The 23,117-nt window shown below is 48.6% G+C and overlaps 2 protein-coding genes across 4 annotated transcripts in view; both read right to left on the bottom strand.

Moving 5' to 3' along the window:
• Positions 1–3,661: 3,661 nt before the first annotated feature.
• Positions 3,662–11,011, bottom strand: RABIF (RAB interacting factor; the record flags this gene model as incomplete). The annotated part of the gene is made up of 2 exons (XM_082677455.1): positions 3,662–6,178; positions 10,886–11,011. 2 exons carry the CDS (start codon positions 11,009–11,011, stop codon positions 5,933–5,935), a joined length of 372 nt encoding a protein of 123 aa, XP_082533581.1. The 3' UTR covers positions 3,662–5,932.
• Positions 11,012–14,542: 3,531 nt separating this feature from the next.
• Positions 14,543–23,117, bottom strand: part of KLHL12 (kelch like family member 12) — a 28,101-nt gene continuing 19,526 nt past the window's right edge. For 2 of the 3 annotated variants that reach the window (XM_082669583.1, XM_082669582.1), the window contains exons 7-12: positions 17,784–17,890; positions 16,794–16,989; positions 16,201–16,359; positions 15,791–15,889; positions 14,906–15,092; positions 14,543–14,764 (exon numbers count right to left, since the gene is read on the bottom strand). In XM_082669583.1, coding sequence (XP_082525709.1) covers positions 14,638–14,764; positions 14,906–15,092; positions 15,791–15,889; positions 16,201–16,359; positions 16,794–16,989; positions 17,784–17,890 — 875 coding nt within the window. In that variant the 3' untranslated portion in view covers positions 14,543–14,637. Of the gene's footprint in view, positions 14,765–14,905; positions 15,123–15,790; positions 15,890–16,200; positions 16,360–16,793; positions 16,990–17,783; positions 17,891–23,117 lie in introns of all 3 variants that reach the window. The other variant, XM_082669581.1, reaches the window with a different exon arrangement.

Raw genomic sequence — 23,117 nt, 5'->3', positions numbered from 1 at the left:
AAACAATTTTCACGGGGTGTCCTGCTGAAGGTGGGCACTTCAATGATCAGAGTGAAGCTGCCTGGCCATGAACTCAACACCATCGTCTCTGCCTTTGCCTCTTTGGCATTCATCCCACCCGCTGGCAGAGTCACCCAGTTACAGTCCTTCCATCCCCCAACTGGATAGAGCCCCTCCGACCCAGGGATTATAAATACATTTGAAACAGTGACATCCTCAGTGTTACTTGTGGAAATGACACCGCCTCCTTGACACCATGCTTCTTTACATCACACCAATTAAAATTAGTCCTTTTTACAAGGTATTTGGATTTATTTCTACTATCTAGACTATTTCCAAGTTTAGACTTTTATTTCTGACTTTTCCTCCTCCCTTTCTCTATATCTCCTGTTAACCTGAAAAATAAAAGAGGCAGTTATTTTACCAGCAAAATGGGTTTACTCAGGAATGGCAGAGAATTTAGACTTGGGACAGGCAAGCTGTGGTGAATCGCAGGTAAGCTGGGAGAGCGCGGAGGGACGTGCTTTCACCAGGTTTAGGAGGAGCTTGGGGACATGTGTTCTGAACAGGACACAGGGGAAGAACAGGGGTCCGAGGCTGTGAGGCTTCTCATTGGCTGCCAGGGGTGGTCAGAGTGGGACCACCACTGGGCAGGGAGGGACTTTCCTTCCCTTTTTTTTTAAGCAGGAGATAAACTGCCTATGTGAAAAATGCCCTCCCTTGTACCAGAGGGAAAAAAGCAACATCTTATCTTCCCTCTTCCTGCTGGTGATGCAAGCACAAGCGTGAAAGGCCCCCCTTCCGGCCTCCCCACTCCATGTAAGATGAGGTTCCTTGATTTCTTCTCACACACACCCCCACACACACATTCATCTCAGCTCCAGGAATTTAAAATACTCCCAAGGTTGGAGGGGAAGGCCCACGGTCAACTCTAGTTTTCAAGCCATCTGAAGAATCCTGACAAGTCTGCATCCTTTTCCTCTCGGCACCCCTGCCCCGTGCTCCCCCATCATGTAGCAACAAAATGACATGTAACTGAAATGACAAACACGGTGAGCCTGGGCAGGGGAGGGGCAAAGGAAGAGGGAGAGCCTTTGTGGGAACAAGATTATCCTCTTGGTGAACAATCAGGGTACCAGGGAGACACCAGGGCCATGCCCAGGCTCATCATTCTTGAGCCAGTGACAAGGCTGTGCAGGTGGTTCCTGCTTTCAAATGACTGAATTGCTTACAAAAGTGGGCTCTGTATAGGACCATTAGTTACTTTCTTTTAAAAATCTTTTTATTATGAAAATATAACGTGTTCAGAAAAGCGCACAAAAGATGTACAGCTTAATTTATGACATAACCACTATGCAGATATTTAAAAACTAGAACGTTACCAACCTTGCAGAAGCCCTCCTGACCCTGCCCTTCCAGATCACGACCCCCATCTTTGTTATAAATCAAGTATCCATATGCATGGTGCTGTTTCTGGGAGATTTTGTTTTACCCTTGTGACAAACTGTGGTGTCTCTTCAAAGGAGAAACTCTCCCATCTGGTTGTCTCTCCAAAGGAGAAACTCTCCCGTCTGGTTGTCTCCCCAAAGGAGAAACTCTCCCGTCTGGTTGTCTCTCCAAAGGAGAAACTCTCCCGTCTGGTTGTCTCTCCAAAGGAGAAACTCTCCCGTCTGGTTGTCTCTCCAAAGGAGAAACTCTCCCGTCTGGTTGTCTCTCCAAAGGAGAAACTCTCGCATCTGCTTTTTCTCCTTGACCGTCTTGGCTAGTCTTAGTCCTCTGCACTTACATATAACTTTTATTTTATTTTATTACTTTATTTAAAAAGATATTTATTTATTTGGCTGTGCCAGGTCTTAGTTGCAGCACTCGGGATCTCCATCGCTGAGTGCGGGATCTTTAGTTGTGGCATGCATGTGGGATCTATTTCCCTGACCCGGGATCAAACCTGGGTCCCCTGCATTGGGAGCTTGGGGTCTTAGTCACTGGATCATCAGGGAAGTCCCCTTACATATAACTTTTAGAATCAGTTTGTTGAATTTCACACACACAAAACCTGTTGGGTTTTTGATTGGGGTTTTATTAAATTTATATACATCAGTTTGGGGAAAAGTCAACATCTTTACAATTAGTCACGAGTTGGCAAAATTTTTCTTTAAGGACCAGATAAATATTTTAGGCTTTGTGGGCTAAGAGGCAAAACTGAGAATTTTATGTAGGCAAAAACCATCCTTAATTCACAGGCTCTCGAATCTCAATAAATCAGATGTCAGCTTGAATGGATCTGGGCTGTGGTTTTCTGGCCCTGTGAATTTGCTTGTTTTCCTTCAACTTCTCTGGGTAACGCCGTATGAGGTCTTGCGTTGCGGGCTTGCAAATCTACTGGCAGCTCCCAGTTGCCTAGTTCTCTCTCCAGCTGTGTCTAATCTTCTATTAAAACCTTCCGGTGAATTCTCACTTCTGGTTTTGGATTTTTTTAGATTCTAGAATTCACTTTTTTTTTTTCTCACATGTCTGGTATCTCCTTTGCAGAGTAAGCAGTTACTTTACCGTCTACCTCTGAAAGCTCCTGTTTCCCCAGCCTCAGTGGGCCTGTTCCCATGGCCTTTTGTTTTACTGGTTTTATCATCTTGTCTCATATGCTTGGTTACATTTTATTATATTCAGTATATTGTCTTAGCAAAATTGTTTGCAGAAAGAATTTGAAGTTTAGGATGGTGACATCTTCCTCTAGAGAGGGTTTTTGTTTGCTCATGCCAAAGGCCTGGGGCAACGACCACTTGGGATCACCTTAATCCAATTTCAAGGGCTGAGATTTTGAGGCTGAGCTGCAATCCATCTTAGAAACTTTCTACTCCCCACCCTGCCTTGCCCTGCTTCCGGGGGCAAAGGACCGAGGGCACCAACCCGAAGTGAGGGCAGGCCGCCTGGTCCACACCCTGTGACAGGCCCTGTCCCTGCCTTCTGCAAGGCCGTCAGGACCACCCATCACCCTCTGAACTGCCTCCTCTAAGCTGGGAAACACCCCCAGGAGGAGAGCGTCCATTACGCTAAGCCCACTGCCCGGGGCCTCCATCTTCTCCGTGGTCCAGATCCAGTAATTCTCCAAACTTGTGTTAGCGCCCTGATGCCTCCGGACTTTTAAAGTACGTATCCAGCCTTTCGAGCTGCCCTCACTGGGATGGTCAGTCCACCAGTACTGGGAGCAGAGGTCCTCATAGCCACATGGCGGAGTTCTGAGGAGCCTCATACAGTGCGCTAACAGCAGTAAAGTGTCAGTACACCGCTGTCCACCTTTAATTCTGTGTCGAAACAGGAAGGCCCTGGAAAAATCAACTGCTCCCCCACTGCAGCTGCAGCCTCGATACTCACAGCCTTGTGCCCCGGCGCACACAGCGACCTGACTCACAAGGCTTTCCCCAGAGCCCACCATGTGTGGGGGGCAGGGAGACGACCTTCATTCCACGACAGACACCGAAGGGCTGATTCCTCAGCCGACAGACCCCAGGGTAAATCCTAAGGCGCAGGTTTCAGCCCTCATCTCTGTTTCCAGTTATACATTCTTCCCAAGGACGTGCAAGAATCTAATTGTCACTGTTTAAATGCCTTTATTTCTTTCAAATCAACCTGAAAAGGCAGAATAACAACTTGATATTTTGGCTACTGGAGGAACAAAGTTTGGGAATTCTCAAGAAACGAAACACAAGTGACCAGTAAATATATAAAAATTTCATTAGAAATAAAATAAATGCAAATTAAAACAATGAGACGCTATTTTTCCTACTATTAAAGTATCAACATATTCATTTAAGACAATAAATACCCAGTGTTAGGAACTGCTGGGGAGGAGGGTAAAGCCGCACAGCCGTTCCGAGCTGTGCGCGTCAGTCAGCAGAGCCGTGAAGACGCACACACCCTGCAAGCCCGCTGCTGCTGACGCAGCCGGGGAAACAGTAGAAAAGCCTGGACAGATTCAGCCACAAGGTTGCACCTTATATCACATGGTTTAGGAGAGGCTGGAGACAATCTAACAGTGGACTGTAAAATAAATTACAGTACAGAAATACAACGGCGGAGATGGACGTCACCTACGTGGGAAGTCAGTATTTTGTTAAATGGAAAAAGCAAGTTATGAGAGTACCACATGATCTCATATTTGTTTTAAAAACCCTACGTTTATTTATACAGTACATACTGAAAAACACTGAGAAGAACATAACACCACACTACCGTCGGCAATCTCTGCATGGTGAAAATATGAATGATTAAAAACATTTTTATACCTACTTTTTTTTTTAACATCTTGGTTGGAGTATAATTGCTTTACAATGGTGTGTTAGTTTCTGCCCTACAACACAGTGAATCAGCTATACATATACACATATCCCCGTATATCTACTTTTGTATTTATCTGCTATTTCTGTGATTAAAAAAGGAAAGAAAAGTAAAAGTCTAATTTAAAAAACGCCTTGCCCAGGTTTTGGCTCATGATATGAGGGGCCACATGTCCCCAGAGGCATCTACGTGGTTTTGTTCCTTCTGACCTGAGTGGATATTCTCACAGTTTTTCTGCAAATGCCATAATCATGGACATCTGACCATCCGTCTAGAAAACAGTTCTCTCATTTTCTACCAGAGCTCGTGAGGCTACGGCCGGGGACGGAAGCCACCTTTCTAGGGGAGGAGGTTGGTGGCAAAACTGTGCCCAAGGCCCGCACTTTAGTTGGGGGTCCCTTAGACCAAGTTCTGGGGAGAAGGAGGGAGGAAGCAACTGGAAAACAGGTCCGAAGGAATGCCTGTAAGGTGTCCACTTAGCCCTCATTTGCATTCTAGGTCTCCGGAGCCTTAGAGGCACGGAAGATGGGAGGATGCCTGGAACCTGGTTTCACAGATTCTTTCTGAGATGGTGAGTCGTTTCAGAAGAGAAATGACAGAACTGAGAATTGTACTGAACATCAAACTGTCAGAGCAACCCCACAGCTACAAAGAGAGGCATCTGGATGGAAAGTCTGTATTCTGGGTTAGTCTAGAGATTCCAACTGAATCAGAAATCTGTGAGGACCACGCCCAGCGCATACAGTAATGAGGCCACCATCCACTTAAGAAGTCTGTCCTAGGAGCAGAGAGTTATATGAGTCCACGTAAGACAAACCAATGAAGTCATGTATGATGCGGCAAAGGCCCGCCCCCTATGTCCTGCCCTCTCCGCTGACTCCAGGAGATCTTGGGAACACAGCCAGGGCTCAGTTTTCCTCGGGGTAGCTGACAGATGGGGTTGGAAATCTGACTTTCAGCTTACAGGCTATATATAGCAGTGCGGAGCTAACACAAAGAAAAACTACATCAAGATTTGAAGGGAAGAGTGGCCACACCCACCTTGACAATAAAGTCGCTGTCAGCCTAGAGGAGAGGCCCCTAAACGTGGTCTTAGAGGCATGTCCAAAGGAATGTATTTCTGATTAGTGGTTTAAATACTGCAGTTGGGAAATGTTTTACTTTTAGAAAGAATAAATTACTGTAAATAAAGTTAGCCACACAACAGACGTCCGTGCACTTTCCTGAATGAGAAAAAGGCGGGTTTCAACCGTCAGCACCTCATGAGCACCATCCGTCACGTGTCATCACGGCTAAAAGTTTGCATAACTGCTCGGAGGGTGAGAGCCCCAGGGTACAGGACAGCAGGAGGCCGGGAGGGGAGCAGATCTGTGGAAGCGCCCCGTGTCCTAAACCCGGGGGGAAAGGGGGCTGAGCAAAGGCGGTAACGCCTGTGAACTAAGCAGGAGGCCGGCGCTGAGGCCGTGAGGAAGCACGTGGACGCGTGCTGGACGGGGCGGGCTGACGCCCGTGACTGACGTTAGTGCAGAGAAGGCGACGCGGCCGTCCTTGTGGGGAGTAGCTTTTATAGTGGGGGTGGAGCTGAGTCCCCTCCCCTCAGTCACTCATGGGAAACCCGTTCCAAGGCCACATAGAAACTGTTCTTGTCGTCCAGGCAGTGCCAGCCGATGGGGCCGATCTCGCAGTCTGCGCAGACCAGGAACTTGATGTTGCCCACGTCCTTGGTGAAGCCCACGTTCTCGAAAGTGAACATGTCCTCCACCAGCCAGTGGTCCTGCAGAAGGTCGCCCTCAGGGCTGCCGCCGTCGGCCAGCGCCGGCTTCTTCCTCATGGGCGGGAGGCAGAGCTGCGTGGACAGAACACAGCAGAGCCCTGCTCACTCCGCATGGCCGGCCCCCGAAGCTCCCCCAGCCCAGGCGCCCGGCAGTAAGCCCCAGGCTGCCCCGGTCCTCGCCCGCCTCTCAGGAGAAGGGGGAGAGGCGCTGCCTGGTTGCCGCGGTAACCGGGACGCCCTGGGTCCTCAGGACCAGCCTGTTCCTCCCCGCCCCTGCCCCCGGACCCTCCAGGGCCAGCTCCTCCCGGACACTCGGCTCCCACGTGGCCTCCTCAGGGTCTCCCCCAACCGGACAACCTGCACGAGCTTCCCATGCTGCCCACTGCATGTGTATTCGTTAAAGTGGCTCGGCTGAGGCATAACTGACGCACACTGCACAGATCCAAAGTGGACATCTGACACATTCTGGCACACGTATACCGCACACCAACAAAGCTTTACCACGATCAAGATAACGAGCATATTCGTCACCCCCAAATTTCCTCATGCTGCTCCATTTCCTACTCGTCGTTTCTGAAATCATCTTATCAGTTTACTGGCTCAGTTACTTACCAGGGGGCTCCCTCCACCAGCTCACTTTTCCTGTTCATTACCACATCCCCACTGCCGGGAACAGCAAGCGACACAGAGCAGAACGCAAATATCTGGGACAAGGGTGAACACAGGATGTCCGGCTTCACGCTATTCCACCACTGGTGTTACGAAGATACTGGGTTTATCTTATAAAAGGAACATTAAAAAGGAAAATCTAGTTCTAGAATTGGGAATATTATCTCTAGGACCCTTGCATCTCCCATTCACGAGGAGAAAGCATGCGCACACACACACGCACGCATGCAATCCCTTTGACTTCTTCCACATGGTTAGCGGACGCCTCAGCTGCCCCGCCCACTGCAGGACACGTCAGCCAAGCTCCTTCCCTGCTCCACCCTATGGCTGCCGCCAATGCGCGGAGTATTTCCCACCCCATGATTCACTTCCAACGCACCCCCAAACTCTAATAAAATAGGACGGCCTTTATGTGCTAGCCTGGCATTGGCAATGAGGACAAAAGCAAACAATTTAAAAAGTTTTTTAAAAATTCGACCGACATCAATGCTCTGGTGGGGATGAGAACGTCAGGAGGCCACAAGAGCCGCCAGTGTGTGAAACACCCTGGAGCCCGCACTTCTGAACTCCAGGCCTGCAGACGCTGGTAGGGTATCCCTGGCAGGGAGGAGGGAGCTCTGACCCAGGACATTCCCCCTCCCTGTCCTCCAAGCACTCGGCTTGTTAAAACACATCTGTGCATTTCCCTTTGCTGTGTCACCTGAGGCTTCATCTGAGGACATCATAAAATATGATAGTCCCTCTTCCTGTTATATTGTCATTCCAGCCACTCTTTTTGCCTCATCTGATGGTTAAATGAGTCCCTAATGCTTTGTTTTACCCTGAGTGAAAATGGGAACAGGCAGAGGCAAAGAGAGGTAGGAATCAAAATTCAGGAACCAGAAAACCTGAATTCCTGTCCTTTGAGTAATTTTCTGTGGGCCTAAACGTCCCTAGGTACATTTCCAGCCACCTCCTATACTGTCGGTGTGAAATCACATCTTAACTAAATGCAAGAGGAGTGAAATGTGAGGGGAGAAAATCAAAGACTATATAAGCGTTAGCCCTCAGGACATGTCTAGCAAAGGAGCACGAATCCCCCACACTGTCCCCGTTTGCAGTGCATAAGGCCACTTCTGCTGTCTCCCATTTGATTAGTGACTAAAGGGCAGGACTATTACTAGCCATTCATTCAAGGGGTCAGTCACACTGGGTCCTGTTCCCGCTCTTCCTCAACATGCCCATTTTTACTGAAATCCTGTTAAGTCAGACCCATGTATTTGCACTCGTCTGTGTATCTGTGCCTGGATCTCAACAAAGTAGAGGACAACGCTAGGGTCACGCTGTGGGATGTATCATGTGGGACACAATGAGGCTTTCTGGACAGACTACTGGGGTGGAAATCTAGAAATTAATACCTAATTTGAGGTGGCCAACTCGGCTGTCTGGGAGCCAAAGTCGCCAGACCCCTGACGAGGTGGGTTAGCTGTGCCCCAGGGCCCCGGCCAGCACCCCTGATCCCGGCCAGCTCTCTGAGACGCATCGAACACCACGACGCTGAGATTCTGCTGATGTCTCACTGAAACTTCTTTTGCTTTCTTCAAGAACTATTAACAGTACCCGTTAAAAAATAAAATATTTTCTTTCTCTTTGTAAAAATACATTCTCATTATAGAGAACTTGGCAAACATGCTGTACTATAGATGAGAATAAAAACTGTCACAGTACAAAGTAAACTTCTGTTAACCTTTTTTGTAATTTTTCCCCCTTCAGTGAGTACATGTGGTGGTTTTATTATTTTTTATTATTATTTTTTTAAAAATACTGACATGGGGAAAGAACCCATCTCATATATATATATATATATATATATATATATATATATATATATTTATTTATCACTGCATTGGGTCTTCGTTGCCGCGCGTGGTTTTCTCTAGTTGCAGTGAGTGGGGGCTACTCTTCGTTGGGGTGCGCGGGCTTCTCATTGCAGTGGCTTCTCTTGTTGTGGAGCACGGGCTCTACGCGCACGGGCTTTGGTAGTTGCAGTGTGCGGGCTCAGTACTTGTGGCTCACGGGCTTAGTTGCTCCGCGGCATGTGGGATCTTCCAGGACCAGGGCTCAAACCGTGTCTCCTGCACTGGCAGGCGGATTCTTAACCACTGCGCCACCAGGGAAGTCCTTTGTAGTGGTTTTAAAACCACACAAATGTCCACAAATTCTCTGACAACCTTTCCAAGATGTGGAGACTATGCCTCTCCGCTTGAGCCTGGGCAGGCCAAGGTGGGTGGGACAGGCTAGGTTAGGGAAGGCTGGGCCACTTTCGCAGGTTGCTCTTGGAACAGTTGCTCTGGGAGCCCTGGTGACCCTGGAAGAACCATGGCTACCCTGCGGCCTCCTGGCGGATACCGGGAGGAGCGGCCCATCACAGCCTGTCCCAGGTGCCTGAATCCTCTCAGTCCACAGGCAGACATGGGAGTGGGCAAGCTTCTGAGATGACCCCTCTAACTGCTGCCCCATGAAACACCATGAATGAGAGAACTGCCGAGCTGGGCCCTGCCAACCCCCAAATTTGTGAGCAAAATAAACGTTCATGTTTTAAGTCACTGTCTGGGGTGATTTTGTTATGCAGCAATAACTAGAACAACACTGCCCAACACACCTGAGGCATGTTCCATTTTAATTCCTGATTTTTCACTGTGATAAACTATACATAACATAAACTGTACCATCTAAATAATTTTTAAGTGGGCAGTTTGGTGCCATTAAGTACATTCACATTATTGTGCAACCATCGCAACCATCTCCACCATCCGTCTACCCTTTTATAACCACACTTGCCAACACCCCTGACCCGCCCCCGCTTCCTAAACCCTGGCAATCACTAATCTGTTGACCATTTCTAAAATTCAAAAATGTCATATAAATGGAATGACACAATAGTAATCTTTTGGGACCAGCTTTCTTCACTCAGCATAATTCCCGGGAGATTAATCCTCATCCAAGTTGTGGTGCCCGTGGTGTGGCATCATTCACCAGCAGAATGCCTGCTGGGCTGTTTCTGGTTTTCGGCTCTTAGGAATAAAGGTGCAGTGAACATTTGTGCACAGGTTTGGTGTGAACATGTTTTCATCCCGCCAGGGATAAAGGCCCAGAGAACACTTGCTGGGTCCTATGTTAGGTGCATGCTTAGTTTGAGAATAATGTCTCGGTTTGCTCTCATTCTCACCCAAACAGTGCTCTATCCTTTCTCTCCCACAATCTCATCTTCCACCCCCCTCTCCTGCCCCAACTGCCCTCTCCCTCAAAAGGTAAGAAAGCAACTATTCCCTTCTCTAACTCATCACCCTTTCCCTACATTATCAAGCTCTTTGGTGTTTCTTTCCTCTGTGACTGTAATTTTCTCCTCTGCCCCAGACTGCAGGTGAGATTTCACAAAGGACCGAGTCGGGGGTCTGAACATTTTATAAAGAAACCGTTCACAAGACTTAAAAAAAAAGGACACGTCGGGTGATCGATGGCGCCTGCGACACACGGATTCGCTCCGCCTGCTCTAACCCTTAGTCTCACGGACTGAGAACTTCACTCCCTCATTTACTTAATATTCCAAAGTCTGTGTCCTCCCTCCCGCGCGCGCAGTCTCGGGGCAGCGGGCGCGGGACACGGGGTCTGGGCAGCGGTGTGAACGACACTCCTAGTGATTCACGACGTCGACGGGGATCACAGACCCGGGAGCGAGCGAGCGCTCTGAGGGTTCGGGCCTCGCCCCCAGGACGGCCCCCGCGTCCCGTCCCTCCCCACCCCGTGCCCACCCGCCCAGTCCCTGCGAACCGCCCCCCAGTTTCCCCGCCCACTCCCCCCCCCGGGACTCCGCGCCCACTCCCGGGGCGGGGCGTGGCGGCGCAGTGGGAAGGAGGCTGCGGAACGTGACAGCTGGACGAAGGGCACCGACACCTGAGCCTGAGGAAGTAACACTCAGGCTCCCTAGAAGGTCGGTCTGCAGAGGCCCGGCGTCGGGACCCCGCGGTCGGCAGGCGCGGCCCCGGGGCGCCAGTGTCCGGTCGTGTGTCCGGGTCCAAGCCGAACTGGACCCGGTGTCGCCGCCCCTCCCCCCCCCCCGCGTCCCCTCACCTGCCGGCGGGAGAAGAGCGCCGTGCCCGGCTGCAGCACGCGGGAGCCACAGCGCTGGCACAGCACTGCCTTCCGGTTCCGGCCCTCCGCCGACACCAGGTCGCTCGGCGGCGCCGCGGGCTCCATGGCCTCTACCCGGGCCCTTGGCGGCGACGCGCACGCGCGGTCTCAGGGCGACTTCTTCGTACCGCGCAGGCGCGGTCGCGGCGGCGCTCCTTCAGCGCAGGCGCCGCTTCCCGGCCCTGGACGCCAGTGCGCAGGCGCGGCCGTTCGCCGCCGCCCAGGCGGCCGGCGTGGTTTCGTGACAGATGCCTCCTGGGATGTGAGAGCTTCTGCCCAGGCTCACCTGGGCGTTGGGCTTCCCTTACACTGAGTGAAACCTGAGCCAGTCCAGGTGTGCGTTTAGTCCCGTGAACGACGGGGACGTCCTGGGGTCAGACCCCCATCAGCAAATCTCAGCCGCAGTGGCTCACACGGGACGCGACCTACAGGGACACCTGCCTTGTGGGCGGAGGCAGGCGCCTGGAAGCTTCAGTTGCTGCTCTCTGTTCTCATCATACGGACCACTAACTACGTGGCAAGACGTGGTGTTGACGCGCTTCCAGAAACGTCTCGAGTCCCAGTTTCCCTATGGGTCGGTCGTAGCGCAGTGAAGCGGTAGAAGTCGGAAAGGCTGCCTTCCAGGGCCCACGGGTCCAGGCATGGCCCTAGAGCCACTGCTGGGTCGTTACGCTGTGTCTCACGCTCTCCGGTTCGTCTTCGGATGTCTAGCTTACTAGTTGTAGAGCGGCAGGCGTGGCCTTCCTGAGATGGCAGGGGAGGCAGATAGAAGGGGAGCCAAGCCACCTGAGAAACGTCTCATCTACCCAGCACCCCCTGTCGGCGGCACGTTTTTCTTCTTCCTCTTTGTCCTTCATCAATTCAACATTGGCTGAGCAATTACAGAACATGCTACACCCTGAGGATACTACGACGATAGGCACTTTGTACTGGAGAACACAGTTTAAACAGGAAGACAGACCCAAACCCAAGGACATGTGATAAAGACGATCCAGGGAACAAAGTAAATGGAAGCACAGATCAGGGGTAATTCCACATGGGGAGTCAGAAAAGGCTTTACCTAGGTGACACTTGCATTGGGCATTAAAAGGTGACTAGGATTTTGCCGGGACAGCAAGATTATTTCAGATAGAAGGAACGGTGTAATATATCCACGAGGGTGAGAACAGATTTAGGAATGGTTAAGACCACTGTGGATGAAGCACGTGATACCTGGGGGGAGTGAGGGTGGTAGAGGAGGCGAGTTCAGAAAGGTGCCGTGAGTCCAGATCACCATGGGTCTAATGTCATGCTAAGGAATTCAAACCTTATAACATGGACAACGGGAATCTATGGACTTTTAGGCCAGAAATATCTGTTTGGTATTTACTGAAAATGTGCTGTATGTTTCGTATTGTAATGGCCCTGTCCGTGCTTTAGCAAGATAACTGATGACAAAATGGAGGGGCTAGACTGGAAAGCAAGAGAAGAGTAGAGGTAAGGGTATCAGGAGACGGTGCTCCATGAGTCTGGGCAAAAGATAGGGGAAAAAAACACAGGAATGGATTTGGAAAAATTAAACTCATGTACAACCTAAAAACTAATCGGATGTCTGTATTGTGGGGGAGGTGACAGGTGACACAAGATGAAGGTAGCTTTAGCTTTCAGAGGTTGCATAACTTAGTGGCTGCCTGCCAGTTAACGGGAGCTAGAAAAACAGGAGGAACCACCAAATAAGGGGTAGCTGTGTGTAGGTCCATGAGCAGGGGAAAGCACAGAAGATTGGGGAAAGAGTGGAAAGGGATGGAGGGGGCTATTCAGCTGTGGCTGCCATCGAAGAACTATTTGGGAATTTGGTCTGAAACTCTGAAGTCAGCCGTGAAGACAGCCCAGAGCCCAGAGCCATGGGTTCTTCACCCCCTCCCCTCCTCTGCCTCCCCTGGTCTCTTCCTGAGAGAACAAGTCACATGTCTCACAGTTCGATTTAATCGGCAGGCACAATCCCTCTGCTAGAGAAAGGCCGGCCGGCCTCTTTGCTGAACCTCTCTGGCTCCCCCTTCCCTTTGCTCTGGGAGTATCAAGATTTTTGCATTTCTGCAAGCCTTCCGCATAGCTGTTTGCATGACAAACAGCTGTTTGTGGCACAAATCGAGGCAAACGGAAAAAGGACTGGGGCGACTAAAACCCTAAAATTCAAGTGGTTACAAAACGAGCCCAAGATTGCCTCTTCTTTATCCCCTGTGGTTTCTAAGTAAAGTCCAACTGTGAGAGTCCGTGAATATGCAATTCAGTTAACCTTGTATTGATGGGAGTCTCCAGAGATCTCTTACCTGTCTAACAGAGACACAGCAGAGCTAGTTGGCAAACACACAGGTGAACGGGCTGAAGAGACAGGACCTGCAGCTGATCCCTATACCTGGTCCCCCAAAATGTCTGCAAGACAGGCACTTGAGACCACTGATTTTCAATATTTTCTTAAAAAAAATACAAACAAATGAACTTGAGGTCAGTACAACTCAGGGAAAGAGGAAAAAAAGGAATTTCAGAGCAAAGGGAAAATGCATCCTTCCTTAGGTGATCACGTCCCCACACTCCCAATACCCACAGAGCAGGAATGTCACTGCACAGCACAGGGGAGCCTTGGAGGGACAGTGGGTACCGAAACTAACAAAAGGAGTTTAGTTGTTGTTGATTATTCTGTCCTGGGATGAATAAAATCCACTTTAAAGACAGGGAAGGGGGATTCTAATAGCAAAGAACTACATGTACAAAACACAGCAGTAAAAACCACACCTTAGCAGAAGTATGTCCTTAAAAGAATGAGGGAGTAATGAGGCAGCTGAACTTCTAGGCAGCTGCCCCCCCGCCCCTCCCCCACCCCCTCTAAACAGTATGGACGCATAACAGTGGAGTGAGTAGCATTTGCTTCAACAGAGGAAGACCTTCCCCGTATAGATGAGTCACGGCAGGGAGGACTACTGTGAAATCACAGGAACTTCTGGTTTATCCCTGGCCCACTGAAGGCCCATTCTCCTCCACCTCTGCTCACCCAACATGTGCTGGCTCTGTCACTCTCTCAGTCCCCAGGGCCCAGGGGACCACGGAAAGACCCTCAAATAACACTCCCTCCTCAGCCTTCCGGCTGTCGCAGGTTCACTCCCATCCCACCACGTCCAGCTCCCTTCCCACACTCTACACCCAGCTCTGACGCCAACCCTGTCCCCCTGTCCCCAGGCCCCCAAAGTTTTGACAGGGCTCTTTCCTCTGTTTCCCTCCAGATCGGAACTGTGTTGCCCCTGCTACCTGTAGACTAGGAAAGATATTTATTATTGTGAAACAAGACTTGGTACCCTTCCAATGATCGAGGCTGGATACCGCCCACACCCCGGCGCTGCGCTCATACCTTAATTCTCTGCAACACGCGAGGCACAACTTAAATGTATGTTCTCCCAAGCGCACGCTGAGTCAGAAACGAGGGAAGAGTGCCCCCGCGGCCGGGAGGAGAGGTGGTCTGGCCTCCCACACCCACTCAGTGTGCAGCCTCCTCCCCTGAGGGTCTGCAGCCCACCCTCCTCAGGGAAAACCACCAGTGCGAGGGGCGTCAAATAAGCACAATCATCGCGGCACTGGTGCCTGTAATCACCCTGTGCACACAGTGAGAAGCAGACATTCTGGAAAGGATCCTTGGTTCCCTGCCAACTGTGTCGGACCGGTCACTTCTCGCGGAGAACACAAACGCCAGCGTCGCAGCGCTGGGTTCCCATGGAGGTCACGACCTCCCAGCTGTCGATGATGGGGTCGTAGCACTCGATGCTGCTCAGCAGGGAGTTCCCGTCGTAGCTGAGGGGGAAGAGGCGGGACTGAGCTCTGCAGCCGCATGGCCCCCTCCCGCACAAGGCGTCTCCCTCCCGGACCAAACCCCATCTCCACCCCCGATGCGGCTCGGATCACACCACTCTAGATGCCTGGTTTAACCCTCACCCTGCAATTGCATAAAGTCTCCCCCGAAGCACCGTGGCCCCGACGTAGCATCGCGGGGTGGTCATGCTAGTGACCGTTGTCCAGGAATCGGTGCGAATGTTGTACGCTTCGACAGAAGAAAGGTGGGCTGTACCATCGAATCCCCCAACCACATAAATATGGTCATTCAGCAGGGCTACTCCCGCACCTGGGGAAGAAAAGGTACAGCAAATGAATACTGCTAAGCTCAGGATCTGAATTCTAGAAACAAAACACTGTCACTGACGGCTAGCTGAATTCCAGAATGGCCGAGGGATGGGGACGGGGCCAGACAGGCCTGGAAGAATCTAGTCCTGCACAGGTTACCCGCCTGTAAACCCTCTTGAACTGGCTGTCATCTTCACCTTCGTTAATTCACAGCCCAACCCTTATCAGCAGAAAAGAAGGAAGTGGAAAAAAGAAGGCAATAAAGGGAGGAAAGGAGTTGTGACTGGCTCTGGAGCACATCTTGCCCAGAGGAAGGGTGCTCTCCTTACCTTACCCCAGCCTGGGGGCTCAGGAAGCCCCTTCGCTGCACACGCACATTCCCTCAGGCAGTGTGCACCACATGCACAGAGCTGGACTGGCTGCTAGGATGCAGGGAGGGGCCCAGATGCAAAAAACGAGTAAGACAGGAAGCCTTCGCCCTCAAACTGTACCCTAGTCAAAGTTTAGGCTGCCTTTAGTCTCACTGTATTTAGAGACAACAGGCTGGAGGAGAATGGACCTGACTCATGTTCCCCTCTGTCTCCAGTGAAGACGGGGCTGCAGCCCTGGTCCGATGCCTGGCCTGTGGCTGCACCCTCACTGCACATACAAGGTTTGGACAGCTCCGTCTGTTGCCCCCCAAGATCTGACTGGTCTTACCAGAGCGCTTGGTGGCCATCGGTGTGACATTAGTCCAGTGTCCTGTATGGGGATCATATTTCTCAACTGAATTTAAGATATTCAAGCCATCATATCCTCCTGAAAGACAAAGCAGACCCCACTCCAGAAAGAATGGTAAGTCCTGATGCCCATTCCCATTCTGCCTTTCTCGAGTGTTTCAACTAAGTCTTTTAGTTCCAGTTCTCCCTCAAGGGTTCCAATAATCCAAAAAGAAATCTGGCAGTACCCTGTTTTCTGCTTCCATGAAAAGGAGAATCCCAGTTAATGAAAAATATACTGTGGCAGACCAGGGTTTTAGTGGAAGGAAGTCTACGAACTTCATTCTGGTAAAAAGGATCCCACCCCGAGGCTGCCGCCCATCAGTTCTCCCCGCGTCCCAGCCCGCACACCTAGGCAGTAGATGACCCCGCTGGCCACCACGAGGCCTGCGCCTTCCCGGGCCGTCTGCATGTCTCCCAGCATGCTCCACTGGTCGATGTTTGGGTCATACCGCTCCATACTGGTGTGACGCCTGCTTCCGTCAAAGCCCCCAGAGACATAGATCATATCTGCTCAGAATGAACAAGTCACAGCTATTAGAGAACGAGAGCCTTCTAGTAACTCTTTTCTCTACAAATCTCCCACAACTCTTTCCAATGTTTGGGGGCAAAAACAAGTGTTTTTTTAAGGGATAAGTCAATTAAGTCCTTTTTAAAGAGGACAGCACAATCGAGACATGTAATAAGAATGGGGTAAGATGGAATCTTCAGAAACATTCCAAGACTAGATGGGAATTTGCAAAAATACAACTAGTGCCAATTCCCCACTCAGCACAGTGGAACTTGATTTACCAACTCTGTTGTCAGCGTTGAAACACCCATGGGTATTTCTGAAAGCAGAAAGGCGTATCTGATCTTACCAGTAGCCTCCACATTTCATAGAGAGGTATGAACCCCGATCCAGCCACCCCAAAATGCAAACACTGCCCTGTGCACCAGCCTACCTCCTAAGGTGGTGGCTCCGGCCAGGCCTCGTCGGACATTCATAGGGGCCACAGAATACCAGACCCCATCTTCGTCTGCTGTGTAGTCTAGACACTCCACTGAGCTGAGGCGGGAACGGCCATCATAGCCGCCAATCACGTAGATCCGGTCGTGGAGGGACACTGAGGCTACGTAGCGTCTCTTCCGAGTGATGCTCTAGGATTCAGGAGGGAAGAGGTGCCTCTGTCATTTCAGTCATGCCAGTCTTAGGCCTCACCTTTTGTTGTCCTTCCTGTTTTTATCTGCGCACCTCTGCTTCTTCACCTGCCACTGTGAAGCCTTCTGAGCAGAGGTTCATCTGCTGTCTGGATGAAAACCTCTTGCTTGTTGTGATGCTCTTACAGATTAAAGCCTTCTGTACATTTGCCTCCTTCCAAGGCTTCCAAAGGACCTAATGTCCTTCTGTTATCCAGTATCCGATTCCTCTCTATTCCATAAGGCACTGGGCTAAAGACCGGTATCCTTCCATAAAGTAGAAAGCTATTACCACAGTGCTATCTAAGGGCCAGGACCTGAAGACCCGAAAAGTTACGAGAAATGATCAAAAGATTTCCAAGTTTTCTCAGAATTACTATTGTTCATTCAGCACTGAAACAGAGACACACCAAAGGAGAGAGATACAAACTTCCAAGTTCCACTGGATGCCAGTTCAGCTTAGCACAGTTTAACACAGTGTTCAGGTTAACAGGGCACGAGGGTAGCACCCTGCGAGTTGCACAGGCAGCTTGGGAAGGCGTGGGAATGGTGGCGGCCAGCTGAGTGTAACTTGGCACAGGGTCATTAATATTTCTTATGTCTAATTAGTCAATAACTAACTACTGAAACTAACTGCTGTAAGGAACACGATGCTGTTACCAGGCTTTTCTACTCTAAGGGCTGGATTCGTTATGATCTGGAGCCAGGGACTGCATTGAAGCTCTTTCCCCAGGCTTGGTTCCACCACTACTTACTGGCAAAAAGCTCCACTCCTGAGTCTTGGGGTCATACTTCTCTACCACGTCGATGGGAGACTGCTGGCTTCCGAAGCCCCCGACCACCAGCAGCACTTCGTTGGCTCCTGAGGACAAGGGAGAAGGAGAGAGGTCACTTCCCCATCGCTGCTGGGTAACTCCTCACAGGGAAGGAGAAGGAGAAACAGGGCTAGGATACCTTGTTCTCTGCAGCCCAGAGAAGCCATCTGAAATAGGAGATTCATCATAAGGCTGCCTAATAGGAAATTATTTCTTCCTGAGAACCTGAATCTCTGAAATTTAAATTTCTGGACAACATTAAAACTCCGGAAGGCAAGCGTGAACACACCCTGCACCATTTCAACCCATCTAGACAACTCTGGCTGATTTCACAACAGGCTCCAAGTGCAGGCTGGAGGCTGGAGGAGCTCTCTCTGCCCTTCTCACCCCGTAAAACTCAAAAGGGGAGATTTTTTGCCATGGCAAAGAATGCTCTCCTAACCTTGTCCCCAAAAAGTTGAGCGTTGTGGCTTAGGAACCAAATGATAGATTAAAAAAATCTTTTCCATGACTTTTATTTTTCCAAATTAGCCAACTATACGACCACATTCCCTCCTAATTCGTCAAAACTGCCAGGTAATCATAAGACTAGGCTTTTAAAGGGAGTCTTGTTCTCTACTATTTTCCCAAACAAGGCATTTTGATAGCTTTTGTATCGTCCCCTTTCCCCTAAGGACTTATTTGGATAATCTTATTCTGATAATATTTCTTTTGAGGAAATCCCCCGTGTATTGTGCTACTGGAGAGAACACTTATCTGGAGCATTTAGGGAAATTCAGTCCCCAGGAGGGCATTTTGTTGACCTGGACTTGAAAGAGCAAATGCAGTACCTTTAAACTGACAAGGAATACAGACCAGCCCCTAATGAAGTCACGGCTGTGACAGTCATCCACAGCGGCTATGACCGTCAGGGGAAAGCTCACATACCGCTTCAGAACACTCAGCAGGAAGCACGCCACCATCACTTATGAAGTATTCTCGCAGAAAAATTGAGGCTGAATCTTGAATCTTATCAAGCGTCTAGTCTAACCACCAGTTTACAGGAAATATAGGGGACAGAAGAATGTGTTAAATGAGACTACTTGGATGCAGTAACAAAATCTAGACTGTGGGAAATTCTACAGGTTTCTTTAACAGATAAATTGCAAAGGGAAACCAAAGCAGGAGGGAAAAAACTATGGATTAAAAGAGACTAAAGAGGACTTCCCTGGTGGCACAGAGGTTAAGAATCTGCCTACCAATGCAGGGGACACGGGTTCAAACCCTGGTCCAGGAAGATCCCACATGCCACGGAGCAACTAAGCCCGCGCGCCACAACTACTGAGCCTGCGCTCTAGAGACTGCGAGCCACAACTACTGAGCCCACGTGCCACAACTACTGAAGCCTGTGCGCCTAGAGCACGGGCTCCGCAACAAGAGAAGCCATCGCAATGAGAAGCCCACGCACCGCAACGAGAAGCCCACGCACCACAACGAAGACTAGCCCCAGCTCGCTGCAACCAGAGAAAGCTCACGTGCAGCAACGAAGACCCAACGCAGCCAAAAATAAATAAATAAAGCCCAACAAAAAATATGTGGAAAAAAATAGTTTCAAAATAAAATAAAAGAGACAAAAGAGTGCTATGAACTCAGTGCAACGTGTGGGCCTTGTCTGGATCCTGATTGGAGCAACTGAAGTATAAAAAACAAAGAAAAATCAATTACGGGAAAACTGAGGAAGTGTGTATGTGTACTTGATATCTGATGAAGATAAATACTTGGCTGTGTGTTTCTTATCTTTTAGAGATACACACAAAAGCATAATATATATGGATGGAAGTTTATCCTGTCTGGGATTTGCTTCAAAATACATAGGCTATGAGTTGATAATTGTTGAAACTGGACAATAGGTATGGGGGAAATCCTTATATTATTCTGTTTTTATACATGTTTGAAATTTTTCTTAAACCCACACATAAAGCACGGACTTTAACCTCCCCCTCTGAGAGGGCACCTGTCTGTGAACTTGCCAAATAAAGTATGTGGCCCCTTCTCCAACGTGAGCAGCCATCTTCTTTTAGAAAACAAAGCATTTGAACAAAGGGCCCTTTTGTATGATGCAGATTTTATTTCTGAAATCCCTCCAAGCTGGGGCAGGCCAGGGCCTGCGTTGGCAGCACTTCCCCGCCATCTGCCCCTTTCTCCCCCTCTGACTTGAGCAGAGGAGGTGAGACAGTGATGAGTCCCGAAAGCACCCACAACAACCGAGGGGATTTTCTATGCTTCGCACATTAAAAAAAATACCATTGATTTTCAGCTTTAATTTCAAACTCTGGAGGACCAATAGTGCTCCCGTGGCTCCAGGCTTCTCAGTAAACGTCTTGGTAACCTGCATCCACAGAGGAACGTGGGCAGGGTGTCAGCGTAAGTCGCTCAGCGACTTACGGCTCTGAACCCTGGGGCTCCTAGACCACTAGAAGCTGGGGTGTCCAAACCTCTCTGCAAGGAAGGCCTATTTTCATTACTTTCCCTGAAAGATCCTGTGTTTTGAAAGACTGCCTGCCACGTGAGTTTAACTTCCCCACTGCGGCCGGAGTTCATGTCAGTGCCGACAGAGCTTTTGATAAGGACAAGAGGGCCAGTGTTTTAACACTGAAAACGTGTCATTTTAGTCAGTTCTGATGTCTGTTTAGCCTGTGTAGCTTTTTCTAACACAAAAATGATTTTCTTTTAAAAAGTTTAAAAAATAACTCAAGGGCTAGTATGACTGTCATCCTCACTCACATGTTACCCACCCTTTGGTTCAAAAGATTTAAGAATATTATGTCTTGTGATTATAAAACATATAATATATAAAATACATTTTCACTGTTAAAAAGCTTAAAAAGAAAGTGTTATGAAAAAATTTAGCTATAATTCCACAATACAAAGACACAGCAAAACATAAGATTATTTCCTTCCAGCTTTGTTTCTAAATATTTATAAAACATAAATGGGACCATACTGTAGTGCGTCCTGTTTTTATTTCATTTTCTCAAAATATTAACAAAATCCTTTAATATATGATTTTAATATTCTTAGGTATTTCAGGAGTTCATGATTTGGGGTTATAAATAATCACATATAATCCTATGATAAACATCCTTGAATATGAAACTTTTCCCAGTCATTTTCTTAACACAGTAATGGGAGGGCTGCCTAGTGAAGAACATGAACCTTAAAGAAGTCTTTGGATGTATATTATAAGATACTGAGGTTGAAACAAATTCCATACCCACCAACACTCTAAAGGCGCCAATCCATTCTACTCTCTGTAGCACTGGTATTGTCTTTTTATTCTTTGATACTTTGGTAGGCAAAAAATTGTATTTATTGTTTTAACTCTTGCCTTAGCACTGCTAAGACTTTATAACTACTTCGGCTGAATCTCGCCCCTTTTATTTAGCAGGACTCCGCTTCTATGAGCCGCACACTCAAGTCTCTAGTGTTTCTTTCTTGTGTGCATTTTTATGAGCTGTTTGCATGCAAGTGACTTTAACCTTTTGCTGTGGCTGCAGCAGATTTATTTTCCTGATTTGTCTTACAATGTTGTACATGATTTTTATTTAGTCAGGTACACTGGCCTTTTCTTTTGCAACTTCTTCTATTGCTTTGTGCCTAGAAAGTCTTCCTCCCTCAGAGGAACTCCTAGGGTTTCACTGTCTTTGGACCCTCCGCTCGGACCACTACTCCAGCAGACTTACTAATGTGAGAAAGAGCCAGGGGAAGGGCTGACCAGAAGGAAGCCTGTTTGTTCTCTGCCAAGGAATGGGGCACTTGCCAAGTTAGATTTTTATCTTTATGATGAGGAAAATGTGTCTAAAACACCTGGTAAGAGCAGTGTGAAAAGGCACATTACTCACACCCAGGCCTCCCGACAGTGCCAGTCACTGTTTTTTATTGGGGGGGGAGGGGAACGTGTGTGCGCTGGGGTGTTCTGTTGGAGGAAAGTGCAGACAGGCTGCAGGACTGCTAAGAACAGGTTCAGGGACCGACATTTCCACGTGCTCAGAAAAGAAGCCAGTGACAAAGTAGGAACTACAATTTCTATTACATCTTTTATGAGAGAGTAATGGGTAAGATTAACAATTAAAACAAAATCCCCACACATTATCTGGCATGCTATTTTTCCTCAGCTGTGTATATTTAATTTCCTTATGCTGTACGCAAAGAGCCATCATCCTGGTAACTGACTTAGCAACCTCTACGAATAGAGACGGGCAGAGGACAGGATGGCTGGAACAATTTACTTCTCAGGTACTAACGTGGAGATGCTAAATTAAGAATCTCATAGGGAACAGTTTCATTATTTCCTTCCTAGAACTTTTGAGAAAATGACCTCGAAACTATGAGGGCGTGTAGAGTCATATTCTAATCCCTCAAGGTCAGGACAATAAGCAAGTTCTCCGAGCAAGTAGGAGCTTTCTCCTGCCTGTTCAAAGAAAAGCAGGAAATGCACTCTAAAGGACCTTCTGGGTTTGGTGGTTCACACAAATTTTTATTGGACTTAGTTCGATTTAACAAGCGATTATGTACTGGTTGGGACACTTCTGGCTCTACAAGAAAGAAACACATCTTCTGTATTGGAAAGAACTCTAGTGGCTGAATTTAACTCCTTTCATATGCCGAAGAAGAAATGGTAATCCAGAGAAGCTGAAGGACTTGTCCAAGTTCAAACAGCACGTTAGCAGACTAACAGAACCGGGAGGAAAACATCAAAGTGAGCGAAATGTCTTACCTCCTAGTGCCAGATTCTTTCCTCTACATCACCGGCTCACCTGCTACTTACAGAATATATATCTGTTATCTTCTCTGTCAGCTTATGGTAATAACACGGAGGTATAGAAACAAAACACTAGTAGTTAATATTCCCCCGCAATCTCACTTTATTAAAGGTTTAGTGTTTATCCTGTATACATATCGTTTGTTTACGCTCAGGCAAACACACATATGTAGCAGGTTTTGCTTCCTTCTTTTCCCCCACTCAGCGTGCACAATTAATCTTACGTGTATCTGACTCAATGCTTTTAACAGTTTCGTGACATTCCATGGTACAGCTGTGCTATAATTCAGTCAAGCATTAATGCCCCTTTACCTGGCGTTCAGGCTGTATTCATTCTTTTCTGTACATTAGCAATTTACAGTAAACGTCCTTATGCACATGTCTCTCCTCATATGTGCTTATTTCTGTACTGACACGCTGTTTCTACAGTACAGATTCCCGGAGGTGGGACACACAGGGTGTGCTCATTTTAA

The sequence above is a fragment of the Grampus griseus genome (assembly GCF_964374135.1).
Source record: "Grampus griseus genome assembly, chromosome: 1".
Taxonomy (NCBI): domain Eukaryota; kingdom Metazoa; phylum Chordata; class Mammalia; order Artiodactyla; family Delphinidae; genus Grampus; species Grampus griseus.
The sequence above is the reverse complement of the archived record's forward strand: the minus strand, read 5'-3'. Positions and strand labels throughout refer to the sequence as shown.